We start from the raw sequence: 23143 nt of genomic DNA, 5'->3' as shown, positions 1-23143 counted from the left end.
CCTCCCCGTGGTTGACGGATGACCTGTCAATCGTGCATTGTAAAATATTCTGGCCTCTAGCGGGGGATGCTGAACTTCTGAAACCAAGAACCCCCATCTCTTCTGAATGATGGAAGGTGGTGAGGAGAAGCTGGACGAAATGTAGTCCCGGTGGTCTACAAGCTAGAGGACGAGCACAGCTGCAGACGAAGCAAGCAACCCTTCACACGAGACAGGGTTCCAAAGAAGGTTCTGCCGAGGTCTCTATGCTGCCTGGCTATGGCTGCTAGGTGCCGTGCAGATGGAGCAGTTCTTCAACAGACGATCCTGTTGATTAAAGGCTTTAGCCATCATTGACAACTCCACTGGGTTGACGATACGGCAGGAAATGGATTAGAGGACAAGGCGATGTTCTTGATGAAAAGTTAACATGCCTGTAATACTGGTTACAAAGCATCAAAGTGGACCCTCGTCTAAATACCCCACCCACACCCAGTTAGCAAACGATGGACAAACCTGTCATTTGCTCTCCTTTTCATCCTCACGGTATGCATTGATTATAAGGCTATTTACTCGGATGACTAAATATTCAAATCCAAATTAAAAAAAGTTAATTTCAGAGAAATAACTGAAAAATTTTGCCGTGTGTTTGATTTCAGTTTTCGCGCATTGGACAAGTTGAATGAATTTCAATTCGCATTTTAATGCGTGGCAAGGTCCAGCAACCATCCACGACTTTAATGTTATTTATCACACTGACATTATTTCACATTACGTAGTTAATTCGGTCCTCAACAGACTTCTAGCCTCTACCCTCGTTCAACATCTCTCTCACACAATAAACCAACCAACTCCCCAAAATGGCGGCCATGGGCAACGAGACCTCCCTGCTCCAGTATTAATGTGTCAAAAGGACCGAGGTGTAAACTTGGAAGGAATTTCTCGCATTATTTACCCAGAAACGAAACTCTGTAAGCATTGTCCTGCCTTCCTCTCCTGCAAAATAAAGTGGCATTATCCGCGGAAACAAACCTGGGCGAGGAGCGATAAAGCCGCCAGTCATGGCGGCCGCAAGATAAGCAGACGACCAGGATGCGCGCGCACCTTGCAGGCTGCGGTACACCAGTGGCCATGGTTATTTGATATTCAGCGGTGATGAAACCAAAAGCTGGTAAGTCGTCCGTTTGTTGTGGTGGGTTGGGAAAAAAACAGTAATCTGTGAGCGCCGCATCCCAATCTGTCATCATAATTGTCAGATGAGTGGAACCGAGTGGAAGGGTGGAAAAATCGCCGGCGTTCCTGTCACCCGGGGTCTGTAATCTACCAGAAATATTTCTAGGGACTTGTGGGTCTCCCTGGCACAATCTCTTTCTCTCTCTGACATGCGAAATAGTTACCTATAGTTGGAAAATGGAGGCATCCAGCACCTTCTTTCTCATCGTCCGTTGTGGTTGTCGGCATGTCACCACAATCCTGAATGACAGGAGTTTGTTGTCGACCTCCTTGAGCTTGGACACTGGAGACAATGGCGGCCTCAAAATGGCGACCGAGAAGCTTGGGCTGATGATTAATTAAAGCTTGTTTGTCCTGAGAGGATCGTTAAGTCAGGGGTTCTATTCCAGTCTCAGGAAACATGTCTCTTTCAGTAATAAAATGCTTGATCACTGGGTTGACTGATTTTTTTTTTTGCCATGGTATTTTGACTTTCTTCTCTCCATTACCTCCTTCCAATTACAATTCGAATTGAGCCACCTATCAAACAAACCAACCAACCAAAACCAGGTGGAGGTGGCTCGTAAGTGTGGTGCCATTCTAAGTAAAGGACATCTGTGTGTTCGTTCGTTAATCGTTTAACTCAAAAGACCCGCGCTTCACAGCTTGGCGAGGGCGGAAGTCCGCACGAGGGGAAAGTAGGGCGCTAACCTACTTTCAAACCCCGCTGATAACGCGGCAGAAGGTCGGTCCCCTGTCTGTATACAAGGTGCGGGGACAGTTTACAGTCGGTCGCTTCATCCTGTGCTGTGTCCACACCAGAAACTTCACTACGTCCCTACCTGTGTCAGTCGTGTGCAGCAGTCTGTAAACTGTCACGTGACACCCACCCCAAACTTGAGACATCTAACTCGGACTGTTTTCTGTTCCTTATTCAGCTTTCTTCCTTGTGGCTTATTACGAAAGTGCTCCTACTCCGAGATGATTTCGTACATGGGGAAGAGAGATGATGGAGGGTTGGTGAGGAATCCGGAGAAAATCTCAGTCAGCCCTGCGAACAGGTGACATGGATCCCCAGACAAGATCTGAACCTAGTGCCTCTCACTCCAGTGGTTACAACCATCAAAGCATGAACCGTTCCTACTTCCGAACCACTTATAAACACTAACACCAAGCGGGGCAAGTGGCGAGTGCTAGAAACCTGTCTGCCAAGCTCAAACTAATGACAACAGTCCACCCCGGGTGCTTCCATTGTTGATCGAGACTAATACCTTGTCTGTGTACAACCAATCCCCTCTCCTTCAACGAGGAATTTCGCACTAAGAACTTTAGGCTAGAATGGTTGTCAATGGAACATAAACTGTCAGTCGGGTGGATGTGGGGGAGAAGGGGGTGTCAGTGACAAAGATGAGGACAGTGCCAATGTGTGTGACGTACTGAAGACATCCGTCACCATGCTTCACAACTCCTCAGTCCCATGGACATGTACATGGAAGACCTTGCATGTGTCTGTAGCCAAGACCTAGCACGTGTCTCTATGGAAGGTCTTGTGTCTCTAGCCAAGACCGGTGCAAAGCAGGTGGCGGTGTCAGCAGGCATGTGCCAGAGGCTAAGGGTCAGGCGGGGGGAGAAATAAAACTTCCCTTTCTGCGCCCTCCCTGGTATTTAGCCCTACGCAGAACACGATAATCCGGGGCTTCTCATCTAAACATGTGCATCTTCTAGGTGCTCCAGGTATGCGAAACAAAAGGGGTGAAAGCACGGTGGGGGAGGTGGGAGCCGCTCCCTCCCTACCAGTGTTTTTCTTGTGGTAGGAAGCGCCCGGGGACCTGTCATACTCTTCCATGGTGGCGCCTTCGGTCGGCGCGCAGTGAAAGAGGGGGGAGTAAATCATAAAGAGCTTTGAGGGTGATGGATCGCTTCTACCCGTCCTTCCAGTGCCCATGTCTTTACTCCCACCACCACCACCACCTTCCATCTTGTCGTGGTAGGTGTTGGCAATCTGGCGACGGTAGTGTTGATGTAAGTACTCGTAAATAATAAGGCTACTCGCAGGCCACCAACATCGTACGATTCCGTGGACTAGTCGTCCAGTAGGACGTATGCACGACGTAATAACGACGTAGCAGATGAGATTAGGCATCAGGCGATGATTTAATGAAGCATGGACCTAGATATATTCTCTACACACATTAAACTGTTTTCGAAGTCTGAAGGCTCCACATTCTCCTCTTCCCTGCTTCCGGAAGCTGCAACTCCCCGATCTACATCGTGGTCTCCCTCTCAGGCAGGTAACGTTTAGCCCTATAGGCCGAATACCAGCAGGACAATAGCCATGCACCATGTTCCCGGTCTCCAACCTCCCTACAGCTCACCCCCACCACCACCACCACCAACCTCCTTCCAAGCACGCCGGCGACAGCGGAGGAGAGCGGCGGCCCTAATCAGGGACTGTCTCCCCGTGCACCTCCCGCGCTGTCAACAAAAGACCACGCACGCCCAGTGCAGCGACGACGTGCAGCCAGACAGCCGACCGACCAACCGACCAAGCGACGGCGACGGCCTCCGGCGCGCGGCAAACAATTCTGACCGCCTCGACAAAGATGCCACCCAGGCTCGATCACACAAAACGTCTCCCCCACCATCCCTCCCTCTACACCCTCCTGGCGACGTGCAAACGAGGGCTGATGCCACTGCATGGAATGAGAGAGAGACCTCAGGGGAGGGAAACATTGCGCGAACGATATATATCCGCCCACCTTGCCCACACACACACACTTGGCCTTTTCTTTGTCTTTGTCTAATCCCGCAAAAATAAATAAACATAAACGGATACCCGGTAGCTCAACTGACACCAGCGAAGACTGTAAAATCCCGGGTTCGGATCTCCTCTCGGGATGTGGTATCAGTTCATGTTTGTGCCAAACCACTTTGAAAGAATTTTCTTGTTTCTGCATTTTCCTGAAAACAGTTTCTCGGTCTAGTCAGTTATTCTCTTCCTTCTCCTCAGCCATCTATCTCTGTTGAAGTGGCAATAAATATTTGCACCACCCCCCCCTCCTTTTTCCTCTCTCAGATATTTACTTCGATTTCTTTTCACTAAATGAAAAAAAACGAAGTATTTTGAGAATCCATGAACTCCCTCTCCCATTAGTTTGGGGATCCAAGATGGGCAGACAGGGAGCCAAAAGGTATTTATTTTTATATGAGTATGATAAAAGTATAATCAACAAAAAATTAAGCCATCCAGGAAAAAGAGAAAAAAAACAATGTGAAAGATTAGCTAGCTAGGGTCGTAAACCTGTTAAGATCTTCGCAATCTTAAAAAGTATTTTCTGTCGACAAAAGTGTGAAAGAAGAATAATTCTCTTCACACTGCAGCTCAAAAAAACATGAGGGTCCCGCCATAGCTACTCCCCCTCATAGCTACTCCCTCCACCGATAGCTGCCCCCCAATTCCAAAAACCTGTGGCACAAAAACACAAGGAGCGGAGGCCGCTGGGTCTGTGGGTGGGGTCCAACCATCATCACCACCTGACCACAACAGCAGGAACTGTACAAAGGGTTACAGGTCACTGGCTTTGCAAATGACCGCCGCTGTAACCTTGCGTCACGCCTGGGAGGGCAGCGGGAGGGATATGGGGCAGGGTACCCGGCTGTTGGGTGCCAAACATTGAAACCACTGTCCCTTTGCCATCCACACACCAGGCACTGCACCCATCAAGCACAAAGCTTGTGCATTCTGCTCCTTATCTTTATTGCGCTTGAATTGAAAGGAAGGAGAAAACCTGCTGTGGTAATGGATACCTCCGGCAGTTTTAAAAGAAAACCGCCTTTTAAGTGGATTAATTTCAAAGCATTCCCCAAACTCACTGTCATACCTAACTTTCAATATCCCTCACTGCCTGGATTTGCCCGATCAGTGTCACATCTGTTAAAATGTGCTCCTTGTAGCCGGAAAGATCGTAAAACCCAAATTAAACCTCATATGAAGGCAAACAAACTGTAAGGACATGCTTTTACAACCAGCTTTACAGTCTTCAGAAGCTGTCTCAGTATCGGCTCATCGTTATTTCTGTGTGATAACGATGGAATGTGTCATTTGAGTAATGCCGAGTAATACCTGTAATGTACATCCTCTTACAGACTACCTGCGTGAGTGTGTGTGTGTGTGGACGTGCACCTGTCCATAAAACCACATTAGCAGCAATTCAAGCGGATTTTTTTTTTTTACAGGAAACAAAAGTGCGGCTAGATTATTACAATCTACAAATACCCAATCATACAGAGGCAGAGTGAAATAGTCACATAGCCTTCACAATTACATCCTGGCTAATATTATTTGTTTTACCTCACAACCCTACCGCAGCATCCAGGAGGATGTCCTCTACACAATGACTACAATGTTTTCTACATTGTGACACTACAATGGATTTTAAAAAATAGAAGCTTAGACCATCTCCACCACCCCGGGTATCTGATTCATGCAGTGGGAGAGCACAGCAACATCACATTACAGAACACACCACCACAGCAGGAAGTGTCTGTGGGTTTAGCAGCTTCGTGCAGCAAGCCATCCACAAAAGCAGACAAGTTAGCTTATCGGTTCATGGAAGGCCAGTTCTACCTTCTGTCGATGAGAAGCCACCATAACTTAATTTTTAATTCCGCTATCGAGCAAGCTATGAGCTTAGTCTGGGCTCCAACCGAGTGATAACTGGGAGTAGGGATAGCTTTTGCAATACCAAGCGTGCAACACATTCCATTGTATCATTACTTTTAATATCAGTTTTATTTATCTTTAGAACATCACGCTTTAGTATATGGTCACCCCGCAAGAACATGCTTCCCCATAAATGGGTACTTAACAAATACACGGAGAGAATAATAAATAACAGCAGCACAAGATTAAGAGTACTAGAGGTAAAAAAGGCTAATATGAAGTGAGGGCATGTTTAGTGACAAAGCGAAATCAGAATCTCAACAAGCAGTTAATGATACCTTAATGTATTAGTCTAAAACAACAGAGCACTTCAAATTTTGTGCTGTGTACATAGATCACTTGAATTATTTGTCGATAGAAAGAAAGAATTGCAAAAAAAAAAAAAAAAAAAAAAAAGAGTTCAATCCCAGATGGCCAAACAGAAGCAAATTAATCTCTAAATGTATCTGAGAGGACAGTTTATTAATGTCACAAATATTATTGTTAGTTTAGTTTAGTCCTTGCTACTCCTCGAGGAGCATTGGGCTGCAATGATATTGTTAAGTGGACATCGTAATAAAAAGTGTTCAACTGACTCACTATTAACGACTTATTAGTTGTCTACAGCCATCCCAAATGACATCAGCATAATCCAAAATGCTTAAAATAAAAGACGTGTACATTGTACAGAATGCTTTCAATGTTCACACTGCTTGAGAAAGCTAAGTAACAGAGATTTCTCTAGCAATGTAATTGACTTCCACGTCCCATCTACTACAATTATTTGAAAGCAAAAGGCAAAGATGTTTCTGTGGGTGGTTAAAGCCTTGTTTGAAGTTTAGTAATTCCATTTTTCCTTCATTAAATTTAACTTTCGGTACCTCGCTATTATGATCAGATTGCAGAAGTTCGTGCCTAAGAAAAAAATCACTCATGCCGAGAACTAAGCTGGTATTGTCAGCAAATAATCAGATGTTTGACTGTAGGTCAGTAACAATATCATTAATGTAAATCAAAGCCAAAAAAGGGGCCTAAATCAAAGCCTTGGAGTGGAGGCCCCTGCAGGAAATTTTTCATCCTTCAATAGTACATCTCCGAGGCAATCAGTCAAGTAGCTGCGTCAACAATGTAACAGCTTCCCTCATATACCAAAAGCTTTTTTTATGACAGACACTATAAAAATAGCAAGAATGAAAACCTGTACAGTAATCTTTTTAATTGTAAAGACAAGATGATTATAAACTGACTGACCCTGAATAAACCCTGACTGAACTGGTAAGTGAATGTTTTTAGCACAAAAAGTGTAGAGAGTAAATGGATCTTTAAAAAGTTTCCTGATAACTCAGCAAGCATATTGCTCTATAATTAGCACATTCATCTTTGTTGCCTTTTTAATTTAAACATGCAACACATGGGCAATCATCCAGCAGCTTGGAAAATCTCTTTGAAGACAAAAGGTTAAAAAAAACTCTTGCGGCTGAGTAATTATGTTTGATGCAGTAATGAGCAATTCGTTGAGGCTCACATCTGGACTTAATTATGTTTTCGCTTTTGATTATGTTTTGATTGGCTTGAATTGGGAGCAAAATTTATTTCAAATAATTTTACAAAGAAATGGATGGGTGGAAGGTCATCAACTTTACCTTTTTTGTGCTGTCTGGGGATAGTCTGAAGTAGTTGTTACATGAAAATAAATAAGACTTGACAATAATTTCTAAGTGAGGGCAGTGAACATGTTATGGTCAGGTGTATTCCAACGCAGCTAAGCTATATTAGAAGATACACCTTTCTTTCCTCCATTAGCTCCAAATTCACCTGGTGAATCCAGCGGTTTGTTGTGCGGTAACAACCCAAGCCAAGGTGAGTGTTTTCATGTGAACGTTTGATAGGAAGCCAGTGGAGTGGACTTTTTTTTTAAATTAGGAAGGAAGGGGGAAGGGACTGAATTGAGACTGGTGGGGGTGTGTGGTTGGGGAGAAGGCTCGGGTTCCGTCTTCCCAGACCCGGGGCTGGTAAGAGGGATGACTGATAGGCTGGCGGTGACCCGGTGTCACACAACACGGAGACTGCTGTATCCTGTGCGCCTTTGATCAGCGGCTGCGTCAAAGGCGGGCTCGCGCCGGCCTGGCCCCACTCGGCGAGGGCCCGGGCCCCGCGTGGGCCTTTTGATCAGGGGCGTGCAGCCCATTGTCTCTCCTTGCCGCTGGCGGGGTCGGTGGTGGTAGTGGTGGTGGTGGGTGAGTTGTGGGGGTGGGGAGGAAGGGGAGGCTGTATGATGGGTGCAATGAGTGCACTGCCATGTCAAAAGTCAGAATGCTCTCACAACCTGGTGTAAGGCGATATAACAATTATGCGGGTGTTATTACGGGTGGGTCTGGCGCAAATCTCTTCTGGTGGTACAGGTGGTGGTCAAAATGAAGAACTGGGTAACAATTAAACAAGCCAAGACCGGATGCACCTCGACTGCTTAAAACATTTCACAGGGTGTTGTAGGGAAATGACTGCACAATCTTGATGGCACTCGATTATGTCGATATACCCTACAGGTAAGCACGAGTAGAGTAGAGGGTGAGATGACTGATTTTACCTGCTCCTCTTTTAATGTAACACTTCGCTTAAATTGCAGAATAACACGAGCTGTTGCCAGGAACAGACATGACAGTCTAGTGACAACTGATTCGTGATGTCCAAGTAGTGGTTGGGTAAGTATAGCTCACTGATCGGGGTAGGAAATCATTTCACCCGATTTTTCACAGAAAACAATCACGTTTGTGGTAAAATATCGTGAACTTTGCTTAAGACTGTCGATCAAATAATTTCGAAGATTTTTAAAAAATCTATTAACTAAGTTAATGCACATTGATGAGCAAATCTGTTCTTATCTTTCTTGCAGTCGTCTGCTTGTTCAAACTGTTTTTTCTCTCATTCTTCCTCTCTCTCTCTACCGACAGGGGAAGGGGTCAGAGTCAGTACCGTTAATCTGTCAAGGGGGTTGCCAGATGCCATCAGTGCCTCTTGTTATTTACGACCCATGGCCAGACCCCTGCCCACACCCATTTTCACAGCTGTTCCTGCTGAGTGGCAACTGCCCTGACCCGCGAACAGCGCTCCACACGTGTCAGCCCTCCACCAGAACAATGCCGCAACTTGCCGAGGCCGCCAACGGCCAAGGTCAGTAGGAGTGGGCAGTCGGCGATCTCTTTTGTCCCTTCTCCAAAAGTCGGTTATTCCCATCCCCTTGGCTGGTGAGGATGGGGTGGTGGAGGTGTGGGTTTGTCGGTAACCGACGCCGCCCATCCTCTCGCAATGTGACATGAGCACGACTCACCCTTTCTTCCTGCGTCAATACACAGCAGGGAGACCTTGTACATCGACGACCGACAACAAGATAAATTAAGTGGTCGTCCGGAAAGGTCGCGGTCAATTGACCACTTGTCCCGGACAGCATACCGAGAAATCCCCCCCGGGGGGGTGATGGGGGGTGTTGAGATCTTTGACAGACTTCCCTTTCTCACGCCCACACCCGATAAATTAGTCTTGATCGAAAAGGAGGCTGAGCTGGTTACTGTTACCTTCTCGCCGGAACTGACGGGTGGCTAGACCTCGACGGAACTGTTTCAGGTGATGCAGTCCATCCGCGAACTTCGACATTTCTCTTGTCCGCACATCTATCTGGTGGTCTGTACATCCAGGAATCATTGGTCACTACCTTTCCTGTCATCTTTTCGGTTAGTAACTGGCGAAGTTTACTACCAACCTCTGTGATGATGCCTTGTTCAAGCCTGACAGCTACAGTGACACTGAAGCCAAACTCGACAAGATGGTTTAGAGAGGCGAAGTCACTGAAGAACATAGACCGGAGTTTGACCAATAAGGAAAAGATGGACACCCACAAGTAGACACTTGGGTAGAGGAAGTAGTTGTAAACCTCAGGTAATATTCCTATTGTGAAAAAAATCTGGGGTTGCCCTACTCCTGGAAACGAACCCCGTGAATGCCGAAAGGTTGGTATATCATCGTCCTTCGTCTCGGATCTCAGATTCTATGACCTCGGTAGGCAAACCCTCCACTACCCAACAAGTGTAACCCTAACCCAATACCAGACCATGAAGACACATTGCTGGGTGCGACACAGAGACAGTACAACACAGACAACAATGCAATTCAATATAAAAACATGACATAAATAAAGTTATAGAGGATGACAAGAGCTAATGCTTGCAACATATTAACATCTAAGCAAAGACTTTGAATAAGTCTTTTTATAAACACGACTGTTGTTATGATTAAACTATGGTGTGGGACATGCACTCGTTTGCATGTGTTTGTGAAAAGACCTACACTCTACAGTGAGAGGAAGAGGACAGAAAGAAAAGCAGAAAACTGAATAATGGTTGGCGGCAACACAAGAGATAAACTTAAGTTTACAACACGACTCAGTGAGTTGAGAAGTTCGAGTACATCACACGACTCAATGAGTCGAGAAGCTCATGCGGTGGTGGCTAGACAAGGATGGAGGGAGCGAGTTAGGAGAGAAAGTGCACCCAGTAGCCTCATGGGGGGGAAGAGCGGGGTGAAAGAGCCTGGAGTCAAGTGATGGCAGACGGCTAGATGACTGTGGAGGGTAATTTAGGGAGGAGGGAGGATGTTGAACAAAACAAATGTACACAGGTCGGGGGTCAAAGGGCTCGCACGACGGCCAGCTAAAGCCCATTACAGATGGATGACATCAGTGTGATCCGCGTTCAGCTCAGTACAGAGCACGTGATGGGTGGGGTGGTTAGAGACCTCGGCGATGAACGATACAAATCTGCTACACGGAGACCCGAGAGTGAGTGAGAGTCAGTCACACACACACCCACACACACACAATCGTGCACCCAGGCTAATCTCAAGAATAGCATCGAGTTTCCACCACGTGTTTGTCTAGTGGCTACAATACCGTGACACGAGAAGAAACAAACAGATCGGAGAGACTGAACATACAACCCTCCTCTGTTCTCTTCTCTGTCTCCGCGCGGCGACTATCGTAAGAATAACACCGACCCCAGCAGTCCTCGGCTTCACCAGGGTACAATGATGAGAACTACTTTCAAACACAACGAGCATTCGTGTCACTAGTGCCCAGCACACCCATCCAACCTCCATATCAATAAAGTCTGAGACTGTTGGTGACGTGTGATGATGTCCATGAGTGTGAGTGATGGACATATAAAGCCCTGCATATACAAAGTCGATTAAAGGAAGAAAAAAATCCAGTCCGTGGGGATTTCCAGTTTTTCACCCATATTTTCTGTTCTCAACACTAGAAATGAAGGTTCTGGCATGACTCTGCCTTTCGAGGTCAGTTCGGCGAGCAGTGGACCCTCGTCAAATGTACATATTTTTATACAAATAGATATAAATTACATTTAAAAGATAATAAACGAATTAAGTAGTAATATGACAGCTTATAATACATGATGACAGGTGAGTGAGATGACTTGTGTAGTGTGGTGAGGTTAGTGATGATGTACAGAGTGAAGACAGACAATGAGAAAGAACGAGTGTAGCGCGCGCGTGTGTAGCGTTGTTCTCACGTTATGGTGTCCGCGCTGACCCACCTGTATGATGCGACCCTCGGCACTGACGGCGGTCCCAGAAGGTGAGAAGAGGCCGGTCAGCTTGTAGGACTGCGTGACGTAGTCGCCGTTGTGGACCGGGGTGTACAACACAGTCTCCAGGATCGCCAGCTCCATGGCCTTGGCCGGACTCGTCGACACCAGCAACAACAACAACACCACCACCACCACCCTCACCAGCGGCGATCCACCTCCGCGGCAGCTCGACCTCCGCGCTCCGGGCGTAGTGGCAGCCGCGCCGCCTAAACGGGGCATGGTGCGCGGTAAGCGGCTGCGGTAGCATCCCTGTCCCTAGCATCCTGGGCGCGGCGTCGCCGCCGCATCCTCAGCCGCCGCGGCCTGCCGCTCGTCGCACGTTGTTCTTGTTGGTGGGGGTGTCGTTGTTGTGCTGGCCACCACACCAGCTGCCGTCGAGGCAGACACTTTGGTTGGTGGTGGTTGGGGTTTTGAGATGGTGGTAGAGGTGGGTGTGACTAGGAGGACGACAGTGAAGAACACCTTCACGACGCTGAGTGTATGTTTGTGTGTTTGTGTGTTTGTTTGTGTGGAAGGCGTGCGGTTGTTTCACTCGGCGATCACAGCAGCAGCAGCAGCACAGTACACATCCAACTGGACAGCGCTGGCTTCCCTATCCGCAGTGGCCGTCAGAAGAACACACTGCAGCCAGCACGACGACACATCCCACAACGGGCAACATCGTCGACTCCACAAGCGTAAACACCATCACCACCACCGCCTCCAACAACAGTAGCCACAGCAGGCCACTTCACAAACCTGCCGCAGCTGTCGACAGAAGGTGGTGGTAGTCGCCGGCACACACACAAGTCGCAGTACAGCACGGTGCTACTACAAGGGTCGGCGGTGACTGCACGTTAGTACTCCGAAAAGGGCGGAGGATGCACCAAGGGCTGGTGGTGGTGGAGCAGCGGGGGGGATGAACGGTGAGAAAGCCGAACACACCACGAACCCTCCTCCTCCTCTAGCGTCTCGGGAGCCCTTGGTCTGCGACTACAACTACTACACACACACGGGCGCGCGCGCGCACACACACACACGCCCGGCCAAAGGCTTGCTGTCAACTAAACCCGTCTCTAGCGCGGCACGCTTCAAAGACCTCTGGCCAGGGTCACGTGACTGGCGAGGGCTTTTCCCCCGCCTCCCGGTGAATAATTTATGCTCCTCCTCCCAGCCAGCCATTCACCGCCACCCTGCGAGCCGAGCTGTCCCCCATCCCCGCCTCCTCCACCACCACTACCACCACCACCACCTCCACACACACACACGGCGACGGCATCTCCTGTGAAGCTCTAAGGCGGGCTTCGGCGCGCACTCTCCAACGCTTGCCAGTGCGTCTCGAAATAGCCTGTACGCCGAGTTTACTATTGTTCGCACCTACCTTTCCACCCATCCACCCCTTACACCCGTTTTGTACGCATCTGGCCCCACGTATTGCTAATTCCAACGAGTTTTCGCGTGATTGCTGTATGTTCTTTTCTTCAACTTTTTTTTTTTATGGGGTAGGGGAGGGATGGGGTCGGGTGGCTGCGAGCTCGAAGAGTTAGTTCCACTCACACAGAGGTGGGAACCTACGTGCGCAAGCGGTCTTTCTGTGCGCACGCGCTGCGCAAAAGGTCCATGAATGAATGAAGTCGGTCCCCTGTGGAGCTGACCCAGATATGGGATTATTTACGTTCACCCTGTAAAAGGAAACGCCAGGGAACAAGAGGGAACGAGAGAGAGAAGAGAAAAAAAAGGGGGGAGGGGATGGAGCGTACTACGTACTCAGGGCCAGCAAGCGCGCGCTTCTCTCTCACACACACACACGCACACATATCTATATACACACACAGGTCTTTGTCGCTAGGTTTTGGTAGCGGCAGGGGCGGCCGAGCTGATAACGAGGGTTTGGGACGATAGCAAACGACCGCCAGGAGAGGCCTACTCCACACGTGAAGTGAGGAAACCATGCAGTTTGGAGGGCGCCGCAAACTGATCTTCGCCTTGTACACCGTGTGGCTTCACTCACGTGTACGTGTTCGGAGGTTGAGGTGGGGGAGAGAGAGAGAGGTTTGAGGGAGGATCAGTGCAGCTGCCAGGTTCATCTAATCGAAGGGTGGGAGGAGGGTTGCCAGCTGGAGGCATGGAGGAGAACTTCCCAGTCTGACCGGGTGATCAAGGGGCTGGAGGTAGTTCTTCGGCAAGGTTCCTTCCGGTTGGCAGGAAGTGGAAATCTTTTCTTTTGATCTTGTAGCAAGGTGGCGGTGGACGAGGCCAGCGAGGGGTAGACAGAACCTTGCATAACAAGCTAGCTGTAGGATGGGGCGGCTTGTGTAAATTAGAACCCTTGCGGAGATAACCTGTCGCTTGCGTATCGTCCGGACCTGATGGGGGTGGTGTACGGGTGGGGGGGGTGGTGTGATAACGAACACAGGGAGGTGTCGCCGGCGGCGGCCACAACTTTTGTTTACTTGCCCTTTCCCCCCCTCCCCCGTGATGTTTAACCTTCGCTGTAGGTTCCTTCCTGTAAGAATTTTTAGACTATGAAAGTTTCTTTGACTACAAATGTTTGAACTTTTCACCTCAGAGAATTTTCTGAAAGATCTTACGCGCATGCGCACAGTGACATCATGGTTGTCGCATCATTGACAGCTCGCGCTCCATGTCACCCTGCACGTCACGCATCCCAAGATGATGTCACAATCAGACCTCATGCTAGCCTGTCACACTAGAAGTGTCACACTAACAACCTTTTGGCGCCCACGTGTCACGACTTTCGCTGACCTGTGTCACGTGTCACGGGCGGCCAGGTCACGGAGGGAGGGATGCGGCGCATCTGGGTGTCACCGTTGTGGAGGATGATGTCAGAAACGGGTGGTAGTCTTGTGGCGAGGATGTTAAGACTGAGCATGAAAGTATTGTAGACAATATCGAATGTATAAACCAACGCTTTTAGACCGTGTGTTAGAAGGTGTGCGTGCGTGTGCATAACTCCATGCACTGTCCACTTTACTATGCATCTCCATGTCTACTCCCCGAGGGACAGATAAGCCAATGGAGGAGTAAATGTCTTTCAAATTTAATAAACCCAGCAAAATATGCGATTTTTTAAAAATAAATTCAGTGTGAACGGTCTGTGTCAGGTGCATGATGTAGCCAATCAGGGCAACAGGATGAGGATGATGATGATGATGAATAGGAGCAAGAATATGGGCTTATCGAACTCTTCCAATGAGTGATGACTAGGATTTTGCAGGAAACAATCGTGTGGGGAGGAAAAGCCGGGTTGCCGTGTAGCAGGTCTGTGGGGACCAGTGGCGTGACACAGCAGCGACAAGCCAACGCTAACGACCTGCAAACACCGTTAAAAATGCAGGCCACACAACAAGTGTCTGGCAGCCATGATGGACTGGGCCCTCGGATCGATTCTCGCTTCTGAAACAGTCCGTAATCAGCAGGGATTTTTTTTTTTACTGGCACAGTTGGAGAAGATTTGGGTCGTTGAAACTTAGCCTGAACTGTGACCTTTCATGAAAGGTCATCTTAGTTTTTATGGGGTGTGGGACATCTTCTGTTTGATCTCAGGGAAATATTTTAGAATCATGTTTATAATGTATGTCACCTTAATGGTATAAAGGATTGCAGTGCCATCCTTGGTGAGGGTGGCTCTGAAGTACTTCAAACTGTTGACCACCTCTTCCAGTTCGTGTCGACTGCCTCACCGATGTCAGCGACGACGACTTTGCTCGTCAGTCCTGGTCATAAGTTGTTTCAGTAAGGATGATGGCGAGTCCCAATCCACCGACTTATCTTTTGAAACTTTTCTTGATTCGTAAATACAGGCTCAGGACGAATGTAGCTTAGACAATCTTGAAACCTCTTCCTTCCCTCCTTCCACTGGTCTGAAGACGGACTCTTTATCGCAACAGTAAGCCTGCCTCCTTCCCTCCCAGCCACTTGTGCCCCTCCCTCTGTGTGCGGCGAGAGCTTTCAAAGTGAAGTTTTACTTTAATCTCCTCGTTATCTCTCCACTGAGTCTTTGTCGTGTGTGAATTGTTTGGAAAGAGGCGCCAAATCCTCCTCAGGGTCTGATTCATCCTTGGCGTATGGTGTTGTTGATGTCCTTGTCTGTGGCCAACAATCCTTCATACACAGTTCTACCAGAACATTCCTCAATATACAGTGTGATCGACTCCCGCCTCCGCCATACAACAAGTCACGTGTCTGTGGTCTTTACTTGGGGTGGAGGTGGCTGGGTGGGTTCAGATTTCGGTGACTAGATGTTAGTACTACATACCCGAACTCACGCCTTGCTGAAGTGTGTCAGAAATAGTCACAAGTACCAGAGAGAATAATGTTTTTCCTCCTTTAGTGTAGAAGTCACGAAAATACACAAACTTCAACAAACGACTTTGATGTGAAGCAAAGAAGAGCGGAGTGGAAGCATAGAAAACATGGCGACCAATAAAACAACAACAACAACAACAACACTAATGTAGAGACTTTGCAAGTGCTCCACAACATCATTGGACTGATTTCTTATTGTTTTCACGCATCTTTGCCAAAACCTACTCAACCAGTTCACAGGCTTGACCACTTTAAGAAGACTCTTTACTCCGGGGTGTCACAGTAATCGAGTGGGTTTGTCGCCCGGGGCGAGCGAATCCCATGCTGTGATGTCACAGTGACGTACTGAGTGGTTTTGGCGCCAGGGAATCAAATCTTCCCGGGTCCCCGACAGTTTGAAAGACTTGAACATTTTGTAGAAGACACAGTAAGAGAAGTGTTAAGTAAGCCACGTAGCTGCTAAGTGGCGGGCACTGGAAGTTCGTGGTCATCACCACTTGCCACCCACTTACTACAAAATCCCCGCTGGAGACCTTTTCATCAACTGAACGAACCAGGCACCACATGTCTTCCCGGTTCATGTGCCGCAGATACTGACTGTAAATAGCTTATTGTCTTTCAACCGTGTAAAACAATCCCATCAACCCCTAGAAATAAAAGAGTTAAGGGTTAAACTTTGATTTAGACTGGAAGAATATACAAATGACCAACACTGGCACGTGCGTTGTTCTTCAATGAATAATAAAAGTTTGAAGGACGAGAACTGCCTCTGTGACTATTAATTAGTAGTTATTCCCCTGATGTGAATAAGAAGCGTGAGGACGAAGAGACCTAACGAATCGAGAGCCAGTCGTGAGGTGGAAGCACTTTCCCTGCAAGACCATGACGTCATACTCATGCTCGTCATCATCCAATCAGCCAATCGCGTTGTGGACAGGTGGACAGAAAAAGTAAACAACTAGGGAATGAGGGGGAAGGAGAAACAGGAGGGATGGAGAGGAGAGAAATGAGCAGCGGAATCGTGGGAATGGCCCGATACCTCACGCAGCCAGAGGAACAGGAACAGCGGCAATTAACGTTCACTTCCGGTTTGAACCGACTAGCGTGGAACACAGCGAGGGAGGAAAAAAAAAATTCGCGAGCCGACGAAATCCTTTCATCTTTCGCCCAACTCAAGCCTCGCGGTCAGCACTCGAAGTTCAAGCCTCTCGCACGCTCAACAAAGTGCAATTTGCGGAGTCCTCGGCCTCAACCCCTTCCCCTCCTACTACCTCCCCCGCCCCAACCCTCACCTGCTCTCCATTCCTCTCGGAGGCTGTGAAAGATCGTGTTTATCGTTAGCTGTGGCTCGCTTCCACTGCATGTAGCATCCACGTATAGAGAGAAAGAATGAATGATTGGAAGAAAACAGAACTTGACAGGTCTGAGTTCCTCTCTTTACATTTCCTCGATCCACCACACAGCTGAGGAACGTTTATATTTCCTTCTTTTTGGTTTTTTTATAAAATACATTCTATTACAAAATGAGCTGCATAATTTTAGAATTCGTTCGATAACATCACAGAGAAAATTTGGTAAATCCCCGAAATATTTATCTAAATTATGATGAAATTCATCTTATATACAATTCTAGACTTAGAAAATTATTTTTCTTTAGATATATAATTCAATTATATGTTATAATTCTTCTGCGTTCGACTGGCTGCATCACATATCCTCTGCGGTGAAGGTCTGATGCCCAAAGCTTGACATCTACCGAGGTGTTTGGCGACCAGACCTTCGTGTCTTCTTGTTGGTAAACAGGATTGCAAAAAAAAAAAAAAAAGAAGAAAAAGAAAAGAAAAAAATCTTTGGTGTTTGGTCCGCTTCTCCACAGGGGCAGAAGGCTTTTATGACAGTCCTCGCTGGCACTGTCTGCCTCACAGCCCCACCCTCTGAGAGAGAGAGAGATGGGTTTAGAGGATTTGTTAGCAAGTTTGTTATTGCAAACTCATGTTCTTTGTCTTCGCTTGCCGAATCAGAAGCAGGTCCGTGATTGAACAAGTCTACAGTCCATCTATAGCAGGTCTGTTTCTGATAGTCCTCCTCTTCCCCTCCACCCTCTCCCACCTAACTGCCTCTAACTGCTTGACAAAAGCTGGAGGGGCTGTGGTCGGCTCGGCCCAGGTGTCAGATCAAACACGGTGCACGCATTAGCTGCCCCTTTCCCCACAGCCTGATTAATTGGAAGGAGGAAAAGTATATGTTTTAATTAAGGGGGAACATCACCTAGAAGTGCTACTACCCCGGGTGGAAGTTCCAGCTGAGCGAAATGTCCAGTCTGGACGCAGGATATTTGCGTTCCCGATAATCTGGTTGGTAATTGTTCTGAGGGGATAACGAGGCTCCTGACTCCATCTCAGCAAGAGTGGGTTACAGGTGAGTGCAGCCCTCCCTATGGTACACACCAACGGTGTCTCAATGAAAATCGGTTTCTGTTGTCGCTGTTTGAAAACAAACGAAGCTCACGCCTACCACACGCACACAGGTAGCACAGACGACATAACTCTCTCCCCAACAGCGCCAACTCCCAGAGCGTCAACCTATAAATTATCTCCCCATTTCTCCCCCTAGCGCCTATATTCAGTTGCCGGACTTGGTTTCCGCATGTCTTTAGTTTCAGTGAGTGGTGTGAAGTGTCCCCACACTACGGCGGGGCTACGGCGGGGCTCCACTGTCACGTCCGTCTTGTCAGCCATCATTTATTTCACCTTCCCACCGTCTGTGCTGCTGATAAATTAGAACCGAAGCCCGCACAGAGGAGGAGATACCTCTACACTTCGCTAGTTTTTCTTTCTTTCCTGTTTTGATGCTGACTTTAGTTCGTTTACTGTGAGGACCGTTAAGTGTTGTCATACATACAAACATGCATAACACTACTGTTCTAAATCTGTTGCTACAAATATAATATTTTGTAAAGATTGTCAACAGAAATAAGTTGGGAGCAGGATGTTTACATCTTTTGTTTTTGTACTTGAGTGTATGTATTGTTAATGTTGGTTGATCGTGGGTGTGAGTGAGGGAAAAAATTGTAGCGTTTGTCAAGTTATTCAAACCAACAGAAGGTCTGGACTGTCGACCACATTATTCTTACAAGAGGCAAGAGAATTTTCACTCACTGCTTTCAATTTCCAGCTAAACGATCCACTGGTTTCCTCTTGACTGATGAATGTTTCTTTGACAAAACCTTCCTTACTTCTATCACACCCGACCCTCTCCCCCTGCAAGGCTTTTACAAACCATCGGGAAAAAGAAAAATCTCAATTTATTTTGCAAGAAACCCACCAAAGCAGTTCACCTCAGTTGGTCTTCCGGTGTGAAGCAGGCAACATGAACAAGAGGACCAGTCTGTACCCGTGAGGCCTTATAATCAACTTGCTGTTCAGGTGTGATGGTGCACCTGCAAATGGCCGGCTTGACTGAGAATCTTTTTTCACTGTCTTCACACCACGCAATAGAAAAGAAGAAGTAGGACCAGATCCAGAGATTCACTTCCATCCACCCTCTCTCTGTCTTGTTCCACAGACACCCACTTCTCAGTCTCTCGTCAACGGCCTTCCCACTCAACTTTTTCTGATGCAATTCTATTCTCTAAGCATCCGGGGATTATAGTTTCTTTATCCGCTTTCATTCCGCTTTTTAACGAGCCAAGAAAAGTTTTTGGAGGAAGGATTTGAAGAGTAAGAACTAGGTTTAACACAGGATTGGCTGTCACGAGGACAACACCGCAATTGTTGTCTTAAAAACTTTTAGTTCCGCAAAGATTAAAGAAAATTTCTCCACACAAAGTACTTAGTTTCTGCGAAGATTAAATATGCTTTCGGAAGATTGTGGTGCAATAAAGAGGAAGCAGGAAGATTGACTGGTTGCCGCCTGCAAAAGCTTTTCGTCTGTTCCTCGGTGACTATAAACAGGGGTTCTTGAGTTCGCCTTATCTCGAGAACCATTGCCACTGTCTCACTTGTCCCAAGCTGTACCCAGGGAAAGGAAACTTGCCTTTTTGCCTTTCATCACAAAAAGCAAGCGGATAGGTTGACAGAAGAAAGTGATCAACATGTGTATTTGTTGATTAAGATGTAGTACAAGAGGATTTTTCGGGAAAAACTATATGAGTAAATTCGGAAGCAGCCATCTTGGCCATCTTGGTGATTTCTCATCAACTTGTCATCATCAGAACTTAACGGGGCTTACATTAAATATTTTTGTCCATTTCAGAAAAGGTCAAAAGGTAAATCGTGCTCCTCAACCTCGCTGCCCTCTCGTTACCCCCATCTAAGGAGTCAGGTACCCGGTCTACACCCAGGACAAGTAAGCTGCGTGACACGAATATTGAACTGACTTGGGGTTTGCACGCCATTAGCTCCAGGTATTCAGCAATCCACTCCCTCTGCCCACCTGACATGGGTACCCGATACACCAGGGAGCTAAATGAGGTGGAAGAAGAGGGTAGGGCCCCACCTTCTAATTTAGACACGGTAAACCACTTACTTCGTGAGTGCTGTGACCACAAGGCTGTGGGAGTCTTTACCTTGGCCCCGATTTATGTTTCCCGGAGCACTACTTAGCCAGTGGAGTAGAGGTTATTACACCTGCCGGCTTTTTGTCTGCTTCTGGTTGAGTGGGTCGGGGGAGAACGCTTGCTTACTCACACCATCAACCCACCACCACCACCACCACGACCACCACTTGGTTACACTTCCAACATTCGTACTCGTAGTTCTGCAAATGTTTCCCCTGCTGATTGGCGTCCCTATATATCTCAGTCAGTTGGGTTCCCTGTCCGTCCACCCGTGACCGGGTGCGCTGGTGCAGGAACCGGTTTCGCCAGAGTGATCAAAGAGCGAGAGTTTGCTCGCTGAACCACTTTGTCATTTTACAACACTAATTGGAACAGAACGGCAAATCAACCTGAGTGACTCGTGAATAACCTGCCCTTATCTCCAGTGCTCGCACGGGGAGAGAGTTCAAGGGTCAACCAGGACTGGAAAACTTTCCCTCCAGCCTTCATCTTCCCTCCCACAACTCCCACAATGCCACCGAGAGAGAGAGAGACTTTGACTCTTGATACCTTTAATATCATTGCCATCATCATTATGACACGGAAAAGATTCAATAACAATATTAACAAAATCTCAGTCTTCGCCATCTGGGTGTTACAACTGATAAATATTATCACGTAGTATCACCCAAGGAAGAAGAGTATTATTGGTATTTTCCACTAGTCTCCATATCTGAGTGTCTGGTTTGGTAAAAAGTGAAGTGAGAAGATCTGACAGTTTTTTGTTATGACTTCATACAAACTAATCTCAAAATTAGCAATCAGTTCATGAGCAGTGTGTGACCACAGACGTGTATAGGTGGACTGCTGTCTGTCTGCCGAGACCAACACTTAGTCTCTCTCCGCTGTTAGTCTCGGCGAGCCTAAACAATGAATGTGACTAAACCGGAAGCTCTGTACACACCAGCCTCGTTGTAGTAGTTAACTGGAAAAAAATCGTCTGCCAGCAGTCCAGTAATACAAGTTCGTGGTGTGACGTTGTGTAATGGTTCGTGGAGTTGTCCCTCGTGGGTTACCCGCCCTAGATGGTCCTGAGCTGGCATCAACAGTTACAGTGCAGTGACGTAACAAAGCACGCGCCTGATAATGATGATGAGGATGATGATGATGATGATGAATGCGATTTTGTGTTCAAATAAGAGGGTGGAACCCCATGCAAAATACCGTTTCCTAAATTCGAGCAAAGCCCGCTATTCTCCGTTCAGGAGATGCACGCCTGAAAACATCCTTCGCTCCATCATTCAGGGAAGGATGTATAAAAACGGACATTAGATACATAAATACGTTTACAATGTTATAACCAGTGTTAGAAATGTGAGCTTTGTGACCATATGTTAATTAAGTATATTAATGGATATGGTCGGTGGAGGCGACGGCGTTGAGGGCAAGGGGGTCATCACGCGAGGAAAACAGTTTGCACCGAGCTCAACCCTAAAAAAAAACAAAAACAACTCAGTAGTTAACATATATTCTCGCAGCAAGACTTTCACAGGTAATGTGTGGATGCACCTTAATCTTCCCTCATCCAACAGTGCACCGTGTGACCCGCGTCCACCTCGGCTTTGATTTCACATTCGTTTCCTTTCTCTCTCCCTCCCTCCTTCTCTCTCTCTCTGTTCGTCTGCTCACTCGCTCGCCACCCACTCGCTTTTCGCTGTCAACTGATCTCAGTCTGTGGTCGAGCCCTCACCCGACCACAGGGAGATCAAAGAGGGTACGGCAAAGGTATGTGATTACTATCGGACTAACGGGTACATTAACTTGATAGGTACCCGGGTTGTGGCGTTCTGCTCAAGTCACTTCAAGTGATCGGCTTGGCAGACTGCCGGGCCAGGGGAAGGGCTGGCGGCTGATAAGTGGGAAGACCAGTCGGAGAAAAAAAGGGTCAGAAAGAGAGATGGAAAGAATTATTTTGGGCGTTATGCGGTGTGTCCAAATGTGAAAAGCTTGTATGGGATTAACAATTGTTTTCTCTCTTTATTTTTTTTCTTTCTTTTTTCTTGTTTGGGTTGTTGAGAATTTAAGATTTTTGTATTGCTGTGGGAGAGCTACTTTTTTCTTCTGACAACAATAACAGGTGTTTTATATAAATCTCTGTTTGTAAGCTTTTATTTTTGTTTTTACAGGATGCTGTGGGATCAACAAACACGAGGAAGTGTCCGTGAGGTCAGGACACTGATTTGTTTATAGCTTGTGAAACAAGATGCTTTTTGCATGAGTTCCCCATGTTCTCAGGGCGGTGCCCATCTCTTCCCCCTCATGGGCACAATAACAACTGACAAAAAAAAAAAAAAAAAACCCAACTCACGGATAAAATTCAGTTGTGCTAACAATGTACACATACTGTGAGACATCATTGAAAATCAAATAAGTTGCATTTTTTTAAAGATATTTTTGTCGTTTTTCTTTTTATTAACTTATCCCTAACGAGAAAATTAAGCGCTCAGAAAAGTCATAGATCTGATATGTAGCATGCAAATAACCGGCGTTTGTTTACGACAAGTTTTGCCAAAAACATCCACAATTTACATGCGTAAATACAAGCGTATACCTATATATTATACTGTACACAACAGTAATAACAAACAGGTTCAAGGTTCTTATCTCGTCGATCACAGTAGCCACCCCCCACTTTCCATCGTTCCACCCGTGCTCGCACGCGCCGAGGTTAGTTTGAGGAGCCGGGAC

The 23143-nt window shown here is 47.1% G+C and overlaps 1 protein-coding gene and 1 long non-coding RNA gene across 2 annotated transcripts in view; one reads left to right on the top strand and one right to left on the bottom strand.

Moving 5' to 3' along the window:
• The window catches only part of LOC112562151 (E3 ubiquitin-protein ligase ZNRF3-like), a 44865-nt gene extending 31926 nt beyond the window's left edge, over positions 1 to 12939 (bottom strand). The window contains exon 1 of the mRNA XM_025235214.1: positions 11497 to 12939. Within this exon, the coding sequence (XP_025090999.1) occupies positions 11497 to 11769 (273 nt within the window). The 5' untranslated portion in view covers positions 11770 to 12939. The remainder of the gene's footprint in view (positions 1 to 11496) is intronic.
• Positions 982 to 22791, top strand: LOC112562153. The gene is made up of 3 exons (XR_003098797.1): positions 982 to 1150; positions 8520 to 8595; positions 22582 to 22791. It is a non-coding gene; the product is annotated as an uncharacterized LOC112562153 (long non-coding RNA).
• The last annotated feature ends 352 nt before the right edge of the window (positions 22792 to 23143 follow it).

This window comes from Pomacea canaliculata, linkage group LG4 (genome assembly GCF_003073045.1).
Source record: "Pomacea canaliculata isolate SZHN2017 linkage group LG4, ASM307304v1, whole genome shotgun sequence".
NCBI classification, from domain to species: domain Eukaryota; kingdom Metazoa; phylum Mollusca; class Gastropoda; order Architaenioglossa; family Ampullariidae; genus Pomacea; species Pomacea canaliculata.
Note: the sequence above shows the minus strand (reverse complement) of the source record. Positions and strands in the feature narration are given on the sequence as shown.